This window comes from Sinohyriopsis cumingii, chromosome 11 (assembly GCF_028554795.1).
Source record: "Sinohyriopsis cumingii isolate HCF-2022 chromosome 11, ASM2855479v2, whole genome shotgun sequence".
In the NCBI taxonomy this organism is placed as follows: Eukaryota; Metazoa; Mollusca; class Bivalvia; order Unionida; family Unionidae; genus Sinohyriopsis; species Sinohyriopsis cumingii.
The window spans coordinates 55,570,783-55,596,646 of NC_142971.1; the positions used below are offsets into that span (position 1 = coordinate 55,570,783).

The window sequence follows — 25,864 nt, forward strand, 5'->3', positions numbered from 1 at the left end:
ATCTGATAAAACTTGAAATATTTCTTTATATCTTCCAGATGTTGGTGCTTGTTACCACTCTGGAAGCCACATTTGTGATTTAATGAGCTTGTTGCCATTTTGGAAGCCACATTTGTGATTTGATTTGAATCAGATTTGAAATTTAGTCTTATATCATCAAGATCTTGGATGAGTTTTACAACGAGTATGATCCACAAATACCAAAGAGGTTAATCTTGCATCTGATTGGCTGAGCTTATTATGATTCGACTTTGAATTTGGCCCAATATCTGGCAAGCTCATTGATGAATTTGATAAGAGCATGAGCTGTGCATATTAATGAGGTGATCTCACATCTGATTGGCTAGCTTTTTACCATGGTGGAAGGCATATTTCTGACCTGATTTTTATCAAACATCGGATATGTGCTTATGTCATCAAGGTCACAGAATCTCATTAGCAAGTAGGATCTATTTAAAACCAATATGGAGATCTTGCATTTGATTGGCTGAGCTTGTTACCACTCAGTAAGCCATATCGTTGGTCTAATTTTGATTAAGCTTCAGATATTATTTTATTTATTTCATTGATGTAAGACTGGTTGAGGTATTTTATTCAGTGATGTATGACTGGTTGAGGTATTTGATTTATTTCAATGGTGTAAGACTGGTTGAGGTATTTGATATATTTCAATGATGTAAGACTGGTTGAGGTATTTGATTTATTTCAATGCTGCAAAACTGGTTGAGGGATTTGATTTATTTAACTGATGTAAGACTGGTTGGGGTATTTGATTTATTTCAATGATTTTAGACTGGTTGAGGGATTTGATTTATTTCAATGATGTAAGACTGATTGAGGTATTTGATTTATTTGAATGATTTAGGACAGGTTGAGGGATTTGATTTATTTCAATGATATAAGACTGATTATTCTATTTAGCCTAATTAGCAGTTTTTCTAATGAATTTACAATGATATGAACAAATATCTAGAGTATGTTGTTGTTGTTGTTGTTGTTGTAGGGTTAATGCCATTTTTTAGCACACAATAGACTATGCATGGTGGCAAGTATTAATGGTGGAGAAAGAACCCAGGAAACAACCACCGACCTACGAGAAGCATCTAGAATATGATGTTCTAATGTAATATTTCTTTTTATCTAATAGTCATTTGGTCAGGTTAATGCAACATGTTATCTGACAGTCATTTGGTCAGGTTAATGCAACATGTTATCTGACAGTCATTTGGTCAGGTTAATGCAACATGTTATCTGACAGTCATTTGGTCAGGATAATGCAGCAAAATGTAAATAGAATAATTCTTCTCAGATAAATGAGATTAGACTATATTGTTGTTTACTTGAGTTTGAAATCAGAATTCCAAAGTTAAGTGAATGATGAAAGGCAACTAAAAAATAATGAAGTTTCATGCATCTTAGCATGTGATTTTATTTTTTAAATGATAGTACATGAAAATTTGATTTTTTAATTGATAATACATGAAAATTTGTGTACCTTGTAGTACATTGCCTTTTGTAGGGTTTTTGACAATTGATGTTTTGAACCATGTTAGTCAGGAAGTTAGGATCATGTTATAGATGAATTTTTCATTGCCCATTTTAGCATTTTGCCTATAGATGTCTTGGGCCATTTTCTTCAGAAGTTGTCATCTTGTAATAGATGAATTTTGCAGTTGCTTTTTTAGCGGTTTAGCAATTGATGTTTTTGGGCTACTTTTGTCAGGAAGTTGGGATCATGTTATAGTTGAATTTAGGACATTGACAGTTGATGTATTGGGCCATTTTTGTCAGAAGTTGGGGTCATGTTATAGCTGAATTTAGGGTTTTGACAGTTGCTGTATTGGGCCATATTTGTCAGAAGTTGGGATCATGTTATAGCTAAATTTAGGGTTTTGACAGTTGATGTATTGGGCCATTTTGGTCAGAAGTTGTTATAGATGACTCTAGTCCTGATTATGAAAACTGAAAGGCAACAGGAACAGACAGTTCTGCAAACATGGACTCTATTTTTTACTGAAAACTCAATAAGTCAAACCACCAAAATGTGTTTCTGGTTGGCCAACCATTCCTATTTCTCATTGCTGATCCTAGCACTTTTTTCTCCCATGACTTTAAAAAAAACCCCACATTAAATATCTAATTAATAAAAAACAGCCTATCCTTATTTAAAATTAAATTTTTTTTTCTCTAATTTTAAGTTATAGCATATGTTGTTATAATAACATCTTTTTAAATATTTACACCATAATGTACCAACAGAAAATAACATTTTTACCTTGATTATTTTAAGTTTTTGAAACAGTCATCATGGCATAGGAATTACCTTGGGCATTGGTATCACATGATTAAAACATTATAGCAAGTTGTTGAATTGCTTGGCATCCAGCATGATTTAACCATTATAGCAAGCTGTTGAATTGCTTGGCATCCAGCCACCATAAACCATTATAGCAAGCTGTTGAATTGCTTGACATTCAGCATGATTTAACCATTATAGCAAGCTGTTGAATTGCTTGGCATCCAGCCACCATAAACCATTATAGCAAGCTGTTGAATTGCTTGACATTCAGCATGATTTAACCATTATAGCAAGCTGTTGAATTGCTTGGCATCCAGCCACCATAAACCATTATAGCAAGCTGTTGAATTTGTGGCATCCAGGCTCCATAAACCATTATAGCAAGCTGTTGAATTGCTTGGCATCCAGGCTCCATAAACCATTATAGCAAGCACTTGAATTGCTTGGCATCCAGCATGATTTAACCATTATAGCAAACTGCTGAATTGCTTGGCATCCAGCCACCATAAACCATTATAGTAAGCTGTTGAATTGCTTGGCATCCAGTGTGATTTAACCATTATAGCAAACTGTTGAATTGCTTGGCATCCAGCATCCTTAACCATGATATTAATCTGTTGAATTGCTTGACATCCAGCATGATTTAACCGTTAATGCAAGTTGTTGAATTGCTTGGCATCAAGCCACCATAAACCATTATAGCAAGTTGTTGGATTGCTTGGCGTCCAGGCTCCATAAGCCATTATAGCAAGCTGTTGAATTGCTTGGCATCCAGCATCCTTAACCATTATAGAAAGCTGTTGAAGTGCTTGGCATCGAGGATAATTTAACCATTATAGCAAGCTGTTGAATTGCTTGGCATCCAGCCACCATAAACCATTATAGCAAGTTGTTGAATTGCTTGACATCCAGGCTCCATAAACCATTATAGCAAGCTGTTGAATTGCTTGGCATCCAGCATGATTTAACCATTATAGCAAGCTATTGAATTTTTGGCATCCAGCCTCCGTAAACCATTATAGCAAGATGTTGAATTGCTTGGCATCCAGCATCCTTAAACCATTATAGCAAGCTGTTGAATTGCTTGGCATCCAGCATCCTTAAACCATTATAGCAAGCTGTTGAATTGCTTGGCATCCAGGACCCTTAACCATTATAGCAAGCTGTTGCATTGCTTGGCATCCAGCATCCTTAAACCATTATAGCAAGCTGTTGAAGTGCTTGGCTTCCAGCATGCATGCACCATTATAGTGAGCTGTTGAATTGCTTGGCATCCAGCATCCTTAAACCATTTTAGCAAGCTGTTGAATTGCCTGGCATCCAGCATCCGTAAACCATTATAGCAAGCTGTTGAAGTGCTTGGCTTCCAGCATCCGTAAACCATTATAGCAAGCTGTTGAAGTGCTTGGCTTCCAGCATGCATGCACCATTATAGCGAGCTGTTGAATTGCTTGGCATCCAGCATCCTTAAACCATTTTAGCATGCTGTTGAATTGCTTGGCATCCAGCATCCTTAGACCATTATAGCAAGCTGTTGAAGTACTTGGCTTCCAGCATGCATGCACCATTATAGCGAACTGTTGAATTGCTTGGCATTGAGCTTGCTTGAAGCATTATAGCAAGCTGTTGCATTGCTCGGCACCCAGCATCCGTAAACCATTTTAGCAAGCTGTTGAATCGCTTGGCATCTAGCATCCTTAAACCATTTTAGCAAGCTGTTGAATTGCTTGACATCCAGCATGACTAAACAATTATAGCAAGCTGTTGAATTGATATAATTTTTTTATCAACAGTCAAGCTATGATTATTTACATTAACATGAAATTAATTTATTATTACAGTTGGCATTTCATAAGAATAAAAAACAGTATGTTAAATAATGTATTTAAATTTGATATCAGTTTCTGGTATTCAGTCTTTACCCTGTTTTTTGTTACAGATGCAAAGACCAATATTTTATTCAGATTTCCAGATGGCAGAAGGGAACAGCTAGTGCTTCCAGCTTCATCAAAGTTAATGGTAGGTTGATATATTAAGAAAAAGGCAAAGCCTATGGTAGGTTGATATAATAAGTATAGGTCAAACTCTAAGGTAGGTTGATCTGATAACAAATAGGTCAAAACCTATGGTAGGTTGATATAATAAGAAATAGGTCAAACTCTATGGTAAGTTGATATAATACGAAATAGGCAAAGCCTATTTTTGAAAGATTAGTGCACATTAATTTTTATGTTTTGACTGATACATTGTGAATTCATTAATTTGTGTGTGTGTGTATTGACTGACATATTGTAAATTCATTTATTTTAACGAGTATCAATTTTCATGGTTTTCAGAAAAATAACATTTTCTTCATTACTTAAATTTGCAGATTTTATTGTCTTATTGTTTCCCAAGTTGATGTATTGTTTATTGGGTCCATCAATTTGTGGGTTGTATCATCTATACATGAAACATGGTGCCCAATGAAAACTAAGGAGTTCAAAGTATTACATTTTACATACAGTGGAAGAATACACAAAAGTTGCAACAATACTATTTAGTGAAAAGATAGAATTGCTTTTCATATTACATGACTTTTTGTGCTCAGTTTTGCAGGTGCAGATATTGCATTGCATATTAATATCTTGAACAGAAATTTACATTTAAAATCATAAATTTGTGTTAGGAAATATCTCTTATCACTGCTGTTTTGATTTTATTGTTCTGAAATTTGCATTCTCTGCTGGAGTACCAATACAGAGTAAATCATCAGAAATCAGAAGTAAAAACCAGAAATTATAGTTTTTTTCAGTAGAAATACTGTGCAGGACATAGAAATTACGAGAAGAATTCACTTCATGAGCAGCAGAAAGCACCACTCAAGCTGCATTCACAGTAGTTACCTGGCATTAACAGTAATTACCTTGTCCCAAGCATACAAGCATACAAGTTCATATGTTTAGAACATATTTTCCTCTTCATATGATCTTTTATTTGAAACTGGTGCTGCATATTTGGATGGTTTTTCTAATGGGGAAAAATGTGTAGTTCTTACAACTGATGAACAAGTTAGTTATAATTATAAAAAAGATTGAAATATGCTATTTGTATAGATGAATAGAAGATGACGGTACAAACATCAGAATGACACACTGGTTTCATTTGTGACATAGCAGTCAAGATGACATATAGCTGTCATGAAATCACAATATTGGTGCCACAATGGCCATCCTGATCCTCATCAGAAAACCAGTATTGGATACACAATGGCCATCTTGATACTCACCCAAAACCCATTATTGGTGCCACAATGGCCATCTTGATGCTCATCAGAAACCCAGTATTGGTGCCAGAATGGCCATCTTGATGCTCATCAGAAACCCAGTATTGGTACCACAATGGCCATCTTGATGCTCACCAGAAACCCAGTATTGGTACCACAATGGCCATCTAGAAAATCTTGTTATTACTAATCCTGAATGAATTGTTATGTCAGCATGTGATTTTCACTTACAACTTCTTGTGATGTCTAATTGGTCGTTAATTAAAATGGTGCCAATCTAACTGGAAATATGGTCACCACAGTGGCTGTCATGACAATCGTGTTATGGCTACTTGAAAATGGCTGGACATGTCAACAAAAAGACTCCTCATGATGTCTAATTGGTCCTAAATGAAAATGGTGCCAATCTTGAAAATCTTACTGTTGTTGCAAACTGGAATGTCATATAAACATGTTTTTTTTAACAGACAACTTCTTATGATATTTTATTGGCCTTAGATGGGAATGGTGCCAAACCGTCATCTACAGCAGCTAATTTTAAAATCTTGTTACAGTGTATTGCTGATTATCAGAGATTCAGCACCCAGCAGTTAGAAAGGAAGAAATATTCTTTTCTTGAATTGCTGAAATTCTTTTCATCAAGTAGAGCATACATTCTTTCAAGAGACTCTTCTTATGGAAAGAGTCCTATAATTATCCTTTCTTCGGGTAAGAAATATCTATATTTAGTATATTTGTCTGTAATTATATTTTGTCTCTGTTTAAAGAATAATTGGATTAATTATTTAAAATTTTCACAGGATTCATTTTATGTCATAATTTTTGTCTTTGGTGCAAGAAAGCTCCCTTCAAGACACCCATAGGATAGATAAAAGACCCAAGAAAACAAAAATTAAAGATCAGTTGATTTTAGACTGCATCAGTCTTATCCCAAGCCAATTAATAAAATTAAAGATCAGTTGATTTTAGACTGCATCAGTCTTATCCCAAGCCAATTAATAAAATTAAAGATCAGTTGATTTTAGACTGCATCAGTCTTATCCCAAGCCAATTAATAAAATTAAGGATCAGTTGATTTTAGACTGCATCAGTTTTATCCCAAGCCACTTAATAAAATTAAAGATCAGTTGATTTTAGACTGCATCAGTCTTATCCTAAGCCAATTAATAAATCAAAGATCAGTTGATTTTAGACTGCATCAGTCTTATCCCAAGCCAATTAATAAAATTAAAGATCAGTTGATTTTAGACTGCATCAGTCTTATCCCAAGCCAATTAATAAAATTAAAGATCAGTTGATTTTAGACTGCATCAGTTTTATCCCAAGCCAATTAATAAATTAAAGATCAGTTGATTTTAGACTGCATCAGTTTTATCCCAAGCCAATTAATAAGATTGTGCTTATTGCCAAAGATGGCCATGTTATGACTCCAATGTCTTATACTATTGATTGGGTTTTGCAAATGTTTTACTGATTTTGATTGGGTTTTACAAATGTTTTACTGATTTTGATTGGGTTTTGAAAACGTCTTACTTATTGTTGATTGGGTTTTGTAAATGTTTTACCGATTTTGATTGAGTTTTGAAAATGTCTTATTTTGATTGGGTTTTGCAAATGTTTTACTGATTTTGATTGGGTTTTGAAAATGTCTTACTTATTTTGATTGGGTTTTGCAAAATTTTACAGATTTTGATTGGGTTTTGAAAACATCTTACTTATTTTGATTGGGTTTTGCAAATGTTTTACTGATTTTGATTGGGTTTTGCAAATTTTTTACTGATTTTGATTGAGTTTTGAAAATGTCTTATTTTGTTTGGGTTTTGCGAATGTTTTACTGATTTTGATTGGGTTTTGAAAATGTCTTAATTATTTTGATTGGGTTTTGCAAATGTTTTACTGATTTTGATTGGGTTTTGAAAATGTCTTAGTTATTTTGATTGGGTTTTGAAAATGTTTTACTGATTTTGATTGAATTTTGAAAATGTCTTCTTTTTGATTGGGTTTTGCAAATGTTTTACTGATTTTGATTGAGTTTTGAAAACGTCTTATTATTATTGTGTTTTGCAAATGTTTTACTGATTTTGATTGGGTATTGAAAACGTCTTACTTATTTTGATTGGGTTTTGCAAATGTTTTACTGATTTTGATTGGGTTTTGAAAATGTCTTACTTATTTCGATTAGCTTGGGCAGCAGTCAATCATATATAGTTGCTGCCCATTGATAGAAAATGGAAAGAAGAGAAGATGAAATATTCATTGAAAACACTGGTGCATTTATATCCAAAGCAGTGTCCAGGGAGGAGAAAATGTACATGTAGACTTGGCTGTACAAAATAAATTCTTGGGTAGAATGATTACTTGAGGAGGAGGAATTCAGATCCCAGTAGAGAAGGCTTGCGACTTTGGCGGCATTTTATGCTCACAGGCACTTGGGCCATGATTTAATAATTTCTGCAATAAATTTAATTTGTTCAGCAATTTATTCTTTGAATCAGTCATTGTTGAGTCTGACTGTAGCATAGTTTGGTGCAATATTCTTGTCAGCTAAAATATTTGTGTCCTGAACCATAGACGTGGTTATTTTAGTGGACAGAGACATTGAAGAAAACCATGCTGTAGACTGACTCTGCAAAGACTGATCCAAAGCATATAATAGTGGAAAGTGAATATTTATTGCATAAATTAATAAATCCCTGTGGCAGTCAATTTTGATAATATTTATTGCATAAATTAATAAATCCCTGTGGCAGTCAATTTTGATAATATTTATTGCATAAATTAATAAATCCCTGTGGCAGTCATTTTTGATAATATTTATTGCATAAATTAATAAATCCCTGTGGCAGTCAATTTTGATAATATTTATTGCATAAATTAATAAATCCCTTTGGAAGTCATTTTTGATAATATTTATTGCATAAATTAATAAATCCCTGTGGCAGTCATTTTTGATAATATGTATTTGAATTCTTAGATAAACACGTTGCAAATAAGGGTATTTTGTGACCCACATTTATTTCAAAATTACTCACTTTTTTGATGTGGCAGAGGCCATTGGAGCCCACTCACTCCATTTGTGAAATGAACACTGCAGTCAGTTGCACTGGGACAAAGAAACCTAACAGGTCTATTTCTGTTGCTTTTTCTGACAAGACATAACTTGACTTTTGGAAGGGAGATGACAAGTTTATCCTTATTGACAAGTTTCACTGTTGTCTACTTTTTAGGCTTTGGTATTATTTGTTGAAAGTCTGGGCTACCCTAATGAAAGTTTTGAGATGGTGACACAGTTCCCCCGGAGAAACTTGTCAGAGCTTGACTTTGATGCAACTTTACAGGAAGCCGGCTTTCATCAGCAAGAGGGCATCTTCATACAGTTCAGATAATGCTGGTAGTTATCCTAGATCTTCATACAGTCCAGATAATGCTGGTAGTTAGTTCATTTTTCCCGTCACTTTAAGATCTGTAATGTTCCTTCATGTCAGCCAAATGTTCCATCATGTCAGCCAAATGTTCCTTCATGTCAGCCAAATGTTCCATCATGTCAGCCAAATGTTCTATCATGTCAGCCAAATGTTCCATCATGTCAGCCAAGCGTGTTTAGGATCTGTTCAATCTCATTAACAGTTGCCATTGGGAGAATTACAAGTTAGTACATAGTGTTTCACTTTCCATTATAATACTTGACTTTGGGAGAATTACAAGTTAGTGCATAGTGTTTTACTCTCCATAATAATACTTGACTTTGGGAGAATTACAAGTTAGTGCATAGTGTTTCACTCTCTATTATAATACATGACTTTGAGAGAAATATAAGTTAGTTTATAGTGTTTCACTCTGTATTATAATACTTGACTTTGGGAGAATTACGAGTTAGTGCATAGTGTTTTACTCTCCATAATAATACTTGACTTTGGGACAATTACAAGTTGGTGCATAGTGTTTCACTCTCTATTATAATACATGACTTTGAGAGAATTACAAGTTAGTGCATAGTGTTTCACTCTCTATTATAATACATGACTTTGAGAGAATTACGAGTTAGTGCATAGCGTTTTACTCTCCATAACAATACTTGACTTTGGGAGAATTACAAGTTAGTACATAGTGTTTCACTCTCCATTATAATACTTGACTTTTAATTTCCAGTAATGTCACTCTAGACATGAGAAATATTACTAAAAATTTGCAAATGCAGCCTTTTGATTAGTCAGGGTATTTTGAAGTAATGTTTGGAGTCAAGCAAAGCTTTGTGAAGGAGGGACTAGGGAACATTTGACCACTTAATACTTCCCATGTACATCAAAATTTCCACAGTGACCATATATGTAAATCGTTTGAAGGAATGAAAGTACTGAAAATATTTTCCAGACAGCTCAGTCTATAATAAAAGTGATACAGGTCATGTATGTACTTTTACTTGTCATAAATTAAATATAAATTGTTGTTTACAAATATAATACTAATTTTGTTTAACCAACATTTGTTCAGTCCTGATTATGGAATGTTATCCACCTTAACTGTCAACTGGAAACTTCAAGACGAAAATTATCAATCACTATGGACTTTAAAATGGTTGCCAGGTAATACACTGGGTCAGGAAAAGAACATGTTGAGTCAAACGGTCACAATGTAGGGTAGTACGACTTTGTTTATCAACATGGACAGTTTTCATTGTGACATCACAGCGTGCTACATTCAATCTGAATAGTACTGGATCACATCTTTAGGTTGATTTCATCCAAAACTGTTGATGTACTTTAACATTGGTTTTCCCATATATCTACTTCTGGGGGGTGGGTAAATAATGATCTTCCAGAGGAATATGGATGTATACAAATCCAAATAAAGTAAATAATTGCCATTTAAAGGTATGTAAAATCAATTTCTAAAAATGACACCCATTACTGAAATAATTGGCATTGAATGCCTGCATGACCTGTATGACTATTAATATAGTTCCAACATTGTGTTAAGTTATTTTGTACAAAATGAGTGTAGACTTATGAAGTCAAGTATATGATGCTAAAGTGAATTTTAAGCCAATGTGTGGTACATAAAAGTAAGTTTGAACTTAGATAATTCTTGTAATAGTGTCTAGATTTCTTTCAAATTGCAAAGATATTGTACCTTTATGGTAAGCAATTTTCCTTTAACAGTGATTCCATGCATTGTTGCTGATTAGCAATAAAAAAGTGAATGAGCATGGGCAGCATTTAAAACAAACAGTGAAATCACTGATTTTTATAAGGTACCAGTTTTCATTGATTTCATGGTTACTACAAGGATTGTTGTCCAACCAATCAACAATCATCCTTCTGTAAAGCCAGTATGACCTATTCCACTTCCCTGCAAATCATGAACTTATACATCCAACCGACAATGATACTCAGTAATATTGTTAATACCCATTCCACATTCCTGCAAAGTATAGATACTACTGACAGTGGTCCTTCACAGTAAAGTGGTTAAGACTCCTATCACATCCCTGCAAAGTAAAGATCCTACTGACAGTGGTCCTACACAGTAAAATGGTTAAGACTCCTATCACATCCCTGCAAACTAAAGATCCTACTGACAGTGGTCCTACACAGTAAAGTGGTTAAGACCCCTATCACATCCCTGCAAAGTAAAGATCCTACTGACAGTGGTCCTTCACAGTAAAGTGGTTAAGACCCCTATCACATCCCTGCAAAGTATAGATCCTACAGACAGTGGTCCTTCACAGTAAAGTCATTAAGACCCCTTTCATATCCCTGCAAAGTATAGATCCTACTGACAGTGGTCCTTCACAGTAAATCATTAAGACCCACTGCACATTCCTGCAAAGTATAGATCCTACTGACAGTGGTCCTTAACAGTAAAGTCATTAAGACCCCTTTCATATCCCTACAAAGCATGAGCTTATAGATTCAACCAACATTGATCCTTCAGGAAGTCATTAGGACCTTTTCCCTATCCATGAATTTAAATATTAGTGAATATGTCATTTTCAGCAAAGCCATAAAAATTGCTATCTGTACAAATGAATGAATTCATCATATTATCATAGCATTATTTTCACAATGTTACATGAATTCATTGTGTTATCATAGCATTATTTTCACAATGTTACATGAATTCATTGTATTATATCACAATATTATATGATAATCATATGTCACATCCTCACAAATTATTAGCAGTTTTGAGTAACAAACTCTGCTCAAGTATTGACAGTTGTTTTTGCCTTTTTAATACCTGTTTGATGATGTAGGGTATTTCTTTTAATTAAATGATGTTATGAAAGAATTTGATACTTTTATAATTGAATCAGCTAAAGAATAGCTCATGATTAATTAGGTCACACCTGCAAATCATAGGCAAGACATTGGTATCACTTTTCTGATGGTATCATTGGTGTTGTTGATGTAGAGGTCAGATAATTTCTCTGACACTTATATATATACAGTCATGGCATTCTGTTGGTGGATTCATTGCGAGGGTAATGCCCATCACAGACATAAGGAGGTCACAGTGACTTTCTTTTTTCATGCTTTGTGGATTTGGCTAAGTAGTATGGAATATGGTCTTGACAGTTCAGCTCAAACATAGCATTCTGTAGGAGGCCTTTTTTATTTTTAGCCCTCCAGAACACAGGCCAGAAGAGTTTACAGGATGATCTGTTGTCTGTGCTTCTGTTAGCACCAGTTAATCACAACTCCTGCTTAACCACTTAAATAATTGCCTTGAAACTTTGCACTGGGATATATATTATTGCTGCTAAAGTGGTCGTCTTGAAACTATTGATTCATTTCCAGAATTGATGGTCATATTAACACAAGTTTTCAATTAAAAAAAAGTACTTAAATGTCTAGTTGGTCCTATATCTCCCACCAAGTCAGCCATCTTATTATCTTACTCCTGGAAGAATGGTCATATCATCATGTCACCAAATGAAATCTGGTATCAAGTTGGTCTTCAATGAAAATGGAACCTGTTTGAAATTTGATATGGTGACCATTATGGCTGTGATCTTGAAAACCTTGATTTCATTATTGCTAATATGGAAATTCCCACTGCCATGGCATTTTCACCAGAATACTTCTTACTGTGTCTAGTTGGTCCTTAATGAAAACGATGCTTCTTGGACATCTGTTATGACCTCAGTGGCTGTCATCTTGAAAATCTTAGAATTGCATGGTCACATTAACAGGGGGTATTACCTACAGTTTTTTCAACTGGTAAAATGTCAGTCTCTTAGAAGGACATTTATTGGAACACAATATGAATCAATTTCAGTAGAACCAGTCTAAAAAGAACTTAAAATATTTTTGGATAATAATGTATGTCCTATAATTTAAACTGAAGAAAAAAATAAAATAGTAATTAAGTAACACTAAAAGTTTATATAATTTGATAATTTTATTTATACGACTAGTTTGTTAAATACCAGTGAATTATTACAGTCTAGTGAATTATTACAGTCTAGTGAATTATTAGTCTAGTGAATTATTACAGTCTAGTGAATTATTACAATCTAGTGAAAAACAGATTTTTAATAAGGAAAGAATTTTGTAAATTTACTGATAATATAGTATAGGCTCGAGGCTGAAGAACTAACAGCATCTCTAATGTACAGAAATAAATTTATCTAAGTGTCGGAATTTGCTTACTGATTTAGATAAGTATGAAAAAGAACTAACATCATCCCTGATGTACAGAAATAAATTATCTAACTATCAGAGTTTCTTTCCTGAATTAGATATGTATAAAAAAGACTTTACTTTAAGAAGAGCATAATTCTTGTAAAAATCATCCCCATTTATAATTTATGAATATTTGCTAAAACTTTACATTTTAAATTCTTATATATTTTTGAAGCAAGTACAATATGTTTGTTTAAATAAATGGTAAATAATGCCATATTAAATTGCCTTCAGTCTTTCATTTATATGTTATCACATGAACTATGCATTCTTTTTACGAAGTTTCATATATTCAGTGCCAACACCCAAAATATCTTTTAAAAGTATACTTTCTAATTTTTGCTGTAATAAAAAATAAAAATATAGCAGATGTGTTTTTCTCCTGAAACACTTCAAAAATTGAATTACTAAGAGAAACACAAACCAGGACCTACAACAAAATCCTGAGACGTTTGGTAGCCAGTCAGTCTAGGCTAATTGAATTTGGGAATCAAACCAAGAAACGTTTCTTCCAGAGTCCTAAGCCTTAATCACTGAGTCTCAGATGTCACATCTCACCCTGGGAGGTGATTTTACTTGTCTCCAGGGGTCAGTTAACGGCAAACTAGGATTCCATACTTACTGTACAGATTAATTCCCCAGTGTAATGTCAAGGAAGTGTATATACTTTACTTTTCATACTTTACAAACAGTGCGTAAGTTATGAATTGGGGACTAGTCCCCAAAGATTGTGGAGAGATCCCAGGGACAGTGCTGGTTGTATAAATGACTAATTGATTGTATGCTGAGAAAGTGATACTGTACATTTAGACCAGGAAAGGAGATAAATGACACCAAAATAAACCAACATTATATATAGACCAGGAAAGGAGATAAATGACACCAAAATAAACCAACATTATATATAGTCAAGGAAAGAAGATAAATGACACAAAAATAGACCAACATTATATATAGTTTAGGACAGGAGATAAATGACACAAAAATAGACCAACATTATATATAGTCTAGGAAAGGAGATAAATGACACAAAAATAGACCAACATTATATATAGTCTAGGAAAGGAGATAAATGACACCAAAATAAATCAGCATTATATATAGTCTAGGAAAGGAGATAAATGACCCCAACATAAACCAACATTATATATAGTCAAGGAAAGAAGATAAATGACACAAAAATAGACCAGCATTATATATAGTCTAGGAAAGGAGATAAATGACACCAACATAAACCAATATTATATATAGTCAAGGAAAGAAGATAAATGACACAAAAATAATCCATTATCGTATATAGTATAGGACAGGAGATAAATGACACCAAAATAAACCAACATCATATATAATCTAGGAAAGGAGATAAATGACACCAAACTAAACCAACATTATATATAGTCAGGGAAAGAAGATAAATGACACAAAAATAGACCAACATTATATATAGTCTAGGAAAGGAGATAAATGACACCAAAATAAACCAGCATTATATATAGTCTAGGAAAGGAGATAAATGACACAAAAATAGACCAACATTATATATAGTCTAGGAAAGGAGATAAATGACCCCAACATAAACCAACATTATATATAGTCTAGGACAGGAGATAAATGACACAAAAATAGACCAACATTATATATAGTCTAGGACAGGAGATAAATGACACCAGAATAAACCAACATTATATATAGTCTAGGACAGGAGATAAATGACACCAGAATAAACCAACATTATATATAGTCTAGGGCAGGAGATAAATGACACCAAAATAAACCAACATTATATATAGTCTAGGAAAGGAGATAAATGATACCAACGTAAACATTATATATAGTCCAGGAAAGGAGATAAATGACACCAAAATAAACCAACTTTGTATATAGTCTAGGACAGGAGATAAATGACACCAAAATAAACCAACATTATATATAGTCTAGAAAAGGAGATAAATGACACCAGAATAAACCAACATTACATATGCACCAGGAAAGGAGATAAATGACACCAACCTAAACATTATATATAATCCAGGAAAGGAGATAAATGATACTAACGTAAACCTACATTACATATGCACCAGGAAAGGAGATAAATGACACCAACATAAACCAATATTAATAACACAGTGTAGCAACTTTGTGCTCCAAGTTTTCTTTCACCTCTGCATTTTCAGTATGTGTGTGAATCTGCATTCGCAAACTGACATCTTAACTAACATAGATGGATACCAAGCCCACTTAGACCCCTTGTTTGAAAACTGTATTACACTTCATTTGGTGTTGGGGGCATTCTTAATGCACTCAGTTACTAACTAGACTAGTTTATAATTGTATATCTAATTCTGTAAACATTCATTTATTGATTAGCCTCTAGTTATAATGTATGTCTAATTCTGTAAGCACTCAGTTACTGACTGGACTCTAGTTATAATGCATGTCTGATTCTGTAAGCACTCAGATACTGACGACTCTAGTTACAATGCATGTCTAATTCTGTAAGCACTCAGTTACTGACTAGACTATAGTTATAATATATGTCTAATTCTGTAAGCATTCTATTACTGACTGGACTCTAGTTTATAATATATGTCTAATTCTGTAAGCACTCAGTTACTGACTGGACTCTAGTTATAATGTATGTCTATTTCTGTAAGCACTCAGATACTGACTGGATTCTAGTTTATAATGTATGCCCAACTGTCAGCAGTATGGAGCTTGGTGTGTTGTTTGTTTGTTCTGATGATGATGATTTCAAGTAAACAGCATTAACCTTGATTTGTTGCTACAGTGTGCAACTGCAGGTCTGGATCAATGCTGTTCGCATTCATCTTTATTGATTGTGTAACAGGTTGTAACATTTTATTTCATATTTATCAGATGAAAAGCCCCCACCCCCAGGCCGTTTGAAAAGAAGGTTACTTATTTACTAAATATATCTTTGCCTGGTAATAAGTTCATCCTCTATTACCCTTGTACTCTCCTATATTTTGAGTGCACTTTGGTGGAAGCTTGATATAGCTATCATCTTTGCACCTCTGTCCACACCCAAGAACAACTTCAGTGGTAAAGTTATCTACATCACCTGAGCTAAATGAAAGATTGGTTCAGCAGGAAAGGGTTTTTCAAAAACATATTTATTAGGTTGGTCTCTGTATAACAGATTTATTAAGTTGGTCTCCTTGCAACAGATTTATTAGGTTGGTCTCTATATAACAGATTTACTTGGTTAGTTTCTTTGTAACATATTTATTAGGTTGGTCTCCTTGTAACATATTTATTAGGTTGGTCTCCTTGTAACAGATTTATTACAATGGTCTCTTTGTAACAGATTGATAAAGGTTTGTCTGTTTTATAACAGATTTATTACATTGGTCTCTTTGTAACAGATTTATTACATTAGTCTCTTTGTAAGAGATTGATTAGGTTGGTCTCTTTTATAACAGATTATTACATTGGTCTCTTTGTAAGAGATTATTAGGTTGATATCTTTGTAACATATTTATTAGGTTGATCACTTTGTAACAGATTTATTAGGTTGGTCCCCCAGATCTTATTATAAGAGGAAAATCATAGGTGTCCACAGTTGCTCAATTGTAGTCTTGGAGGTGAAGGAAACCAGAGAATGTTAGGAAACCATTAACCTTGGGTGGTTTGTCTGTGTATATTTGAAAATGTTTCAAATGTACCAAGAGAGAATGTTGTTAGAGAGCTATTCAGATTTTCAAAAACTACTTTATATTTTGGGGTTTTGCAAATGTGTCTTGATAAATGGGGCATAAGATGAACATTATAGCAAGACCGAGAAACTCTTTAAAATGTGTCACTTTTAATTATGTTGATTTATTCTAACTTGCATGCTCTTTATATTTCATGATAATAAGAAATTTAAAACTCTTTAACCTATTGTATACATTGGTTGTTATGGAGATGTTCAGGAATTGCATTCAGCAGTATGCATCATCATTGGAGGGAATTTCTCTCTACTACCTCATTAAATTTGTCTTTTCTAAGGTTATGTACATTTATAAAGAAAGGTACAGGAAATCAATGTTTATATTACTAAATCCATCAGGGACGTTGCTCAAGTCATATTACTTTTATGAATGGATAATGTTATATAATGCAAATAAGACAAGCTAGATTTGTATATGTAAAATGTAGGTTTTTATTGCAGCCATAAGTGTCAAGGTTCACAAAGTCAAAGGGAAAGAAAGATTGAATGTGCAAAGATAATTTGTATGGCAAAATAAATCTTGGGTGTTTACAGATGTGCCTACACAGATCCAAACACAGATGTATGCAACTATGCACATACAGATCCATACAACTGCATACACAGATGTGTATAACTATGCATATATCGATCCTAACAGCTGTATTCATGAATGTGTACACCTGTGCATACATAGATGCATATAACTGTGCATAAACAGATGAATGCAGCTATGCATACATAGATTCATACAACTATGCACACACAGATGTATACAGCTGTGTACACAGATGTATATGACTATGATGCATAGATGCATAAAACTATGCATACACATGTATACAACTATGCATACACAGAGCCATACAACTGCATGCACAGATATTTACAATTATGCATACATAGATGCATATAGCTATGCATACATGGATGTATTCAGCTATGTGTACACAGATGTATGCAACTATGCATACATAAATGCATACAACTGTGCATACATAGATTCATACAACTATGCATACACAGATGTATACAGCTATGTGTACACAGATGTATATGACTACAATGCATAGATGCAAATAACTATGCATACTCATGTATACAACTATGCATACGCAGAGCCATACAACTGCATACACATATTTACAATTATGCATACATAGATGCATATAGCTATGCATACATGGATGTATGCAGCTATGTGTACACAGATGTATGCAACTATGCATACATATATGCATATAACTGCATACACAGATGCATACAACTGCATACACATATACAACTATGCATACATAGATGCATACACAGGTGGTGAACTATGCATACATAGATGTATAGAACCATGCATACACATGTATACATTTATGCATACATAGCTGCATATTACTATGCATACACAGATGTATACAACTATGCATACATATGTGTATAGAACTATGCATGCACATGTATACATTTATGCATACATAGATGCATATTACTATGCATACACAGATGTATACAACTGTACATACATAGGTGCATATAACAATGTATACACAGCTTTATACAACTCTGCATACATAGATGCATAAAGCTATGCATACACAGATGTATGCAGCTATGTACTACACAGATGTATACAACTATGCATTCAACCATGCATGCAAAATTTCATTAGACCAGGGTTGTTTCTGAGTAACTGTACTAACACTGTTTTACAAAAAGGTCAACTCCAGCAGGAAGGTAACTCCAAGATAAAAGTTCCAACACTGTAAACAAATGCAAAGTTCATTAAACAGCATGGAAATCAAATTAGGTCATCTACACAGTAAAGATATAAATATCACACTAGATTTCACTTGTTTGCAGGAAGCACTTTTTCATGTTGGTACTAAAGTTGCTAGTCTGATGGGAAGATGTATGGACAGTTGGTAGTACTTGAAGTTGGGACATACTTCTACACAGGCCCCTTTCCTACAGATGGGAGTACTTGAAGTTGGGACATACTTCTACACAGGTCCCTTTCCTACAGTTGGGAGTACTTGAAGTTGGGACATACTTATACACAGGCCCCTTTCCTACAGTTGGGAGTACTTGAAGTTGGGACATACTTATACACAGGCCCCTTTCCTACAGTTGGGAGTACTTGAAGTTGGGACATACTTCTACACAGGCCCCTTTCCTACAGATGGAGTATTTGAAATTGGGACATACTTCTAGATAGGTCCCATTCCTGTCATGAAGTTGCTCTTCCTCTTGATAATGCACAATGCAAAAACATAGACAGCTCTATATGTGATGGTGCAAGTTGCAGAGGAACCTCTGAAAAATTAAGAATGGGATGCCATCCTAGCTGGACATTGAGAAAACCTGGGTTTTGGAGGGGTAAGAGGGGTGTTTAATGGCTGAATACACATTTTATAATCATGTTCAGATTAACTCTCAACAAAGAGCTCTTTCTAATGAAGTTGTTCCTTCTTTTTTCTATAAATAGTTGTTTCTAATGAAGTTGTTCCTTCTTTTTTCTATAAATAGCTGTTTCTAATGAAGTTGTTTCTTTTTTTCTATAAATAGCTGTCTCTAATGAACTTGTTCCTCCTTTTTTCTATAAATAGCTGTTTCTAATGAAGTTGTTTCTTCTTTTTTTCTATAAATAGCTGTTTCTAATGAACTTGTTCCTTCATTTTTCTTTAAATTACTTTTATTTTCACAATAACCAACCTTACAAAGATTGTTAACAACATTACTTCAAGAGGTTTCAACAAATATTGTCACTGTTTTTCTTTGATTTCAAAACAAGATTACTTCTTTTAATATCAAGAGACATTTATTTCATGAAACAACCATCAGTCTTGAAACACAGTTCCCTTTTTTGTTCTGTTAATAAAATATTGAACCTGTGATTGCATTGCAAGTAAAAGTGAAACTTTTCATCCTTTAAGAAATGTCTTAGTGCCAATTCATGAATTTGAAGATCAATAAAATCTTTGGAACTTGCTTTTCCATAACGAACCGTATCTGTAAAAAAAAGCCTTTTATTCACCAAATACTTAAGTCAGTCGATTACCTCACTATGAGTAGGCAAATTTATAATAGTGTTTGATTGATCAATTATGACCAAAACTGAACCACTCCAGTGGCCAAGTGGTTAGAGGTTCTGCCTCGGATGCAGGAGGTCATGGTTTCGATCCCTGGGCAAGTCATATGAAAGACTTAATAAAAATGGTACTAACAGCTGCCTTGCTTGGCGCTCAGGATTAAGAGGCTAGTGTTAGGACGGGTCAGCTTGGTGTCAGGATAATATCACTGGGTGGAACATCATGTCTGTGGCATGATGCCCCAGTGCTAGACATCACTGTAAACTGCCACACTGCAGACATGGTAGCAATATGACTGAAAAATTGTTAAAGCTACGTTAAAAATCCAAGTCACACACACACACACACACATTGACCAATACTGCTAGCTATTATGCAGGTTGGATCTGCATGCATCTTTTCTTTTATTCCACCACCTTTATTTGATTTGGCATGAAAGACATAATTAACATGTTAATACAAAGCAGTTCTGCTTTTAGTTGAATGTAACAAATACAACAAATATGTCTGCAAGTTGGAAATTAATACACAGTCAACATTTAATTATGTTCACTGTGGACATAACTGTGATGGTAACCTGACATTTTTCACCAGTCAATACAAGGACATGTTGCATTTATGATGATTGCACTGAAATCAAACTAAAAGAAATAAAACACGGATTTCACTTGACAAAACATATCTAATTGGTATGTATTAATTTATCAAATGTTGAAAAGTTTTTGAATATTGTTATTTATTTACAATGTATTTATTTTAAAAGAAGATTAAAGAAAATATATGACTTATTAAAAGTTAAGAATTTCACAATGTTGATTCAAATTTTGGGGCACTAACGACCATTTTTGATGATAAAATGAGTGATATACAAGGTTTTATTTACCTGATGATTTTCTTCACGTTCAACCGATAGGGACCAATTTCTTTAGTATATTCTAGCAAATAAAATAGGATTGACTCCATATTTGTAAGTGGGGTCAGCACTTATTGAGGGATTGGTGTTTCTATATTTTTTTTTCTTCTTCAAATTCAGAATTGACTGATAAAGAGAAAGCTTGTGTCACATATTTTGAAATCCTTCAATTGCTTTTGGCAGGGTCATCTTGATTTGGTCCTGTCTGTCCATACATTTGCTTTGAGAAACATTACGTATTTAGGCATGCTCCCATCACTTATAGCAGGGGCATCTTGCTTCTGTCTGTCCACATGTGCTTTGAGAACCTTTGTATCACATTGTTTTGTTTTCTGTCAATGCTATCATCAGGGACTTCTAGATTTGGTACTGTCTGTCTACAGATGTACCTCAAGAGATTTGTATCACATTATTTTGTATCCTGTCAGTGCTATTATCATGGACATCTAGATTTGGTTCTGTCTGTCCACACATGTACCTCAAGAGATGTGTATCACATTATTTTGTATTCTGTCAGTGCTATCATCAGGGACATCTAGATTTGGTCCTGTCTGTCTACGCATGTACCTCAAGAGATTTGTATCACATTATTTTGTATCCTGTCAGTGCTGTCATCAGGGACATCTAGATTTGGTCCTGTCTGTCTACACATGTACCTCAAGAGATGTCTATCATAATTTTGTATTCTGTCAGTGCTATCATCAGGGACATCTTGATTTGGTCCTATGTGTCCACAAATGTACCTCAAGAGATGTGTATGACATCTTTTGGTGTCCTGTCAGTGCTATCATAAGGGACATCTTGATTTGGTCAAGATATGTGTATCACATCTTTTGGTATGCTTCCATTGTTTATGTTAGGGGCATCTAGATTTGGTCCTGTCTCTCCACATGTGTGTTTGAGTAGCATGTATGACATATTTTGTTATGTGCCCATTGCTTATGGAAGGAACATCTTGATTTGGTCATGTCTGTCCACATATGTGCCTTGAGGAACTTGTATGACATATTTTTGTATTGCTTTAGGAAGGAACATCTTGATTTGGTCATGTCTGTCCACACATGTGCCTTGAGGAACTTGTATGACATATTTTGGTATGTGCCTATTGCACATTTATTTATTGTACATATTTTCTTTCTCACTACTTAAGCATGGTGAGACTTAGTAGTCTCTTTTCTGTTAAACAGTAACGTTGTTCAGTTTTGCATTTCAGTATTTCAATGTTGTATAGCTTTATCACTAGTTACTGCATTCAAGTGAATTGTATCACTATATGTTTAGCATTTATGCTGTGGTGTGCTTGGGGTTTCTGTTTTGTCTGGTCTGTGGTATGCTAGGGATTTCTGTCTTACCTGTCTGTGGTATGCTAGGGATTTCTGTCTTGCCTGGTCTGTGGTATATGCTAGGGGTTTCTGAATTGCCTGTCTGTGTTATGCTAGGGATTTCTGTCTTGCCTGTCTGGTATGTTAGGGGTTTCTGTCTTGCCTGTCTGGTGTGCTAGGGGCTTCTCTCTATTTGTGTTATGTTAGATGTTTCTGTCTTGCCTGTCTGTGGTATGCACAGAGTTTCTGTCTTTCCAGTATGTGGTATGCTTGGGGTTTCTGTCTTGCCTGTCTGGTATGCTAGGGGCTTCTCTTTATTTATGTTATGCTAGAGGTTTCTGTCTTGCCTGTCTGGTATGCACAGGGTTTCTGTCTTGCCTGTCTGTGTTATACTAGGGGTCTCTTTCTTCTTTCATGCCTGTCTGTGGTATGCTAGGGATTTTTGTTGTGCCTGTCTGTGGTATGCTAATGGTGTCTGTATTGCTTTTCTCTAGTATGCTAGGGTTTTCTCTTTTGCTGTGGTATGCTTGGGGTTTCTCTCTTGCTGTGGTATGCTAGGGGTTTCTCTCTTGCTGTGGTATGATAGTTTTTTTTCTCTTGCTGTGGTATGCTTGGGTTTTTTCTCTTGTTATGGTATGCTAGGGGTTTCTCTCTTGCTGTGGTATGATTTAGGTTTCTCTTCTGCTGTGGTATGCTAGGGTTTTCTCTCTTGCTGTGGTATGCTAGGGGTTTCTTTCTTGCTTGTGTTATGCTAACAGGTTCTGTCTTGAGTGTTTGTGATATACTAGGAGTTCCTCTCTTGCTAGTGTCTCTGCTTAAGTATAATGGTGAAGAATGTTAAAAGTTTGTATTCAAGTTTTTGAAAGTTGCATATCATCTAAAAACTGGCTGCATTCAAGTGAAACTCTTTGATAATACAACCTTGATAGTACAACTTTGATAATACAGCTTTGATAATACAACATTAGGTCTAAAGTTTATACTCTGATATGCTTAAGATCATGTCTTGTCTGTCTCACCTGCTGAAGCACCATGTTGAACAATGTTACTCTTGTATGTTAAAGATTTTGGAAAGTCAAATATCTAATACAACAGTGGCTGCACTCAGCTGAAAGTTTAGAATTTTATCACTGTAGGTCTAAGCATTTATGCTGATATGCAGTGACATCCTGTCTTGCTTTTGTCACCTGCTTATGATTTGCAGGGAGATCCTGTCTTGCTTGTGTCACTTATGATTGCTTGGAGATCTTGTCTTGCTTGTGTCACTTGCTTATGATTTGCGTAGAGCTCTTGTATTGCTTGTGTCACTTATAATTTGCATGGAGATTTTGTCTTGCTTGTGTCACTTGCTTATGATTTGCATGGAGATCTTGTATTGCTTGTGTCACTTGTTTATGATTTGCAGGGAGATCCTGTCTTGCTTGTGTCACTTGTGATTTGCAGGGAGATCCTGTCTTGCTTGTGTCACTTATGATATACAGGGAGATCCTGTCTTGCTTGTGTCACTTATGATTTGCAGGGAGATCCTGTCTTGCTTGTGTCACTTCTGATTTGCAGGGAGATCCCGTCTTGCTTGAAGCAAAACGTTTGGTTCATTATTGTGAAAATTGCTAAAGTTTTGCAAATCACATCTTCTAGATCAGTGACTGCCTTCAGCTGAAATTTTAGAATAATGTTAATATGGGTATAAAGTTTGTATGCTAATTTATAAGGAATTCTTGTCATGCTTGTGTCAACTGCTTGGTTCCTCATAGTGTTCACTGTTCATATTTTGTGTTAAGTTCTTGACACATGTTGAATATTTCTTGCTGCATTCAGCTGAACATTTGGTATACTATAGGTCCACATAGTTGAAGTTTGTGTTACAGTTTATGAAAGTCCTGAACAGAGGTGATACTTACAAAAATTGGATGCAGATGAGAGCAGGGTCAACAAAATACTTGTTTACCATTGCAACCTTTGTTGATGAAAAATAAATTCTGAATGGCATGTTTGTATGAATATTTTGATTATATAGCTAGAATTTCATGTCATTATAAGAAAGTGTCATTGAACTTTCTGAATATAGACCTTTTGGTTTGCAGTGGTATACATGTTCTGGAAAAAATATGTTTAGTTTTGTTTTTGTGGAGAACTTCTTTTCCTTGGAAAGTGGAAGTTCCTGTTGTTAGCAATAGCAGCAACTATATCCTCATTTTACTATTGGTTATTTATGCCTACATGAATTATATCCTCATTTTACTATTGGTCAGTTATGCCTACATGAATTATATCCTCATTTTACTATTGGTCAGTTATGCCTACAGGAATTATATCCCCCATTTTACTATTGGTTATTTATGCCTACAGGAATTATATCCCCATTTTACTATTGGTTAGTTATGCCTACAGGAATTATTTCCCCATTTTACTATTGGTTAGTTATGCCTACAGGAATTTTATCCCCCCATTTTACTATTGGTCAGCTATGCCTACATGTAAGAGCTTGACCAGGAAAGAGGGATTTGTTCCAAGATGTCACGTACAGATTCTGTCATGCTCCTAAAGCAATTCTATGACTCTTTCTAAGTACTTTCGTATAAAGTCAGAGTTTCAATACTGGGAAACTGGAAATCAGTTGTGAACATGTGACTCCAGCGTTAAGTATAATAACAGCAAATCTGCAATTCTCCAGCAACAAGTTCAATAAAAATTGATTGCTTTTTCTGTAATGGCTGCATGCTGATCTTAAAAATGATGTTACATTGTTATTTTGAATGATTACAATTCATATTTGCATAGGTAGTGTGTTAAAAAAATGACTCCATCTGGTGTTAGATGTGCATGAAAGACACCAACCCATTCTGAGTCTTGCAGACTTTTTAAATTTATTTATTGTATTGAAATATTTGGCATTCTGACTTATGCAGAAAAAATTCCGGAAAATAAAAATTCGGAGGGAAGACTCTTTTGCACATGACTGTTCTGTGTAGACACATCTAGGATGAAGGATGTGTCTACACCAATATGATCGACTGATACATAGAATATACTTTTTTAATGTGAAAAATTGAATGTACACAACAGAAAACTTGTCCGATAGATTGTAAATAAGCAAAAAAGCATTGGTGAAGTGAGGAGAAAAAGAAGGTGCAAATGGGAAACTCTTGTTTGTAGGTGTTATTTTGGCCAAAAATGTTGAAGAAATTCAGTGTCCTGGAATTGGAGAAATAGAAATGCCATTTGTTCTCAATGAACCTTAATTAAGTGTTTATAGATCAATTTTAAAATGCTATGAGGCTTGATAGAAGTTTGGTACTTTTAACAAACATATTATCAATTCCATACGGTCTGTTTAAATCTGACAAATTTATATTAAGGTTCTTGATAATTATGCTTTTAGTTTGGAATCATTGTGTGCATACATGTTTGTTGATTGACATCTATATGTGCATACCTATGATTGGGTTGACATCTTTGTGTGCATACATGCTTATGGGTTGACATCTTTGTGTGCATACATGTTTTATGGGTTGACATCTATGTGCATACATGCTTATGGGTTGACATCTTTGTGTGCGTACCTGATTATGAGTTGACATC

At 34.4% G+C, this 25,864-nt stretch overlaps 1 protein-coding gene across 4 annotated transcripts in view; it reads left to right on the forward strand.

Annotated features, from left to right (window-relative positions):
* Positions 1-24,989, forward strand: part of LOC149788489 (UBX domain-containing protein 7-like) — a 75,283-nt gene extending 50,294 nt beyond the window's left edge. Inside the window, exons 11-13 of one of the 4 annotated variants that reach the window (XM_089974487.1) lie at positions 4,239-4,318; positions 8,792-8,994; positions 18,819-24,989. In XM_089974487.1, coding sequence (XP_089830613.1) covers positions 4,239-4,318; positions 8,792-8,950 — 239 coding nt within the window. In that variant the 3' untranslated portion in view covers positions 8,951-8,994; positions 18,819-24,989. Of the gene's footprint in view, positions 1-4,238; positions 4,319-8,791; positions 13,477-18,818 lie in introns of those variants that run through there. The other 3 variants (XM_089974488.1, XM_089974489.1, XM_089974486.1) reach the window with 3 other exon arrangements.
* Positions 24,990-25,864: the final 875 nt, after the last annotated feature.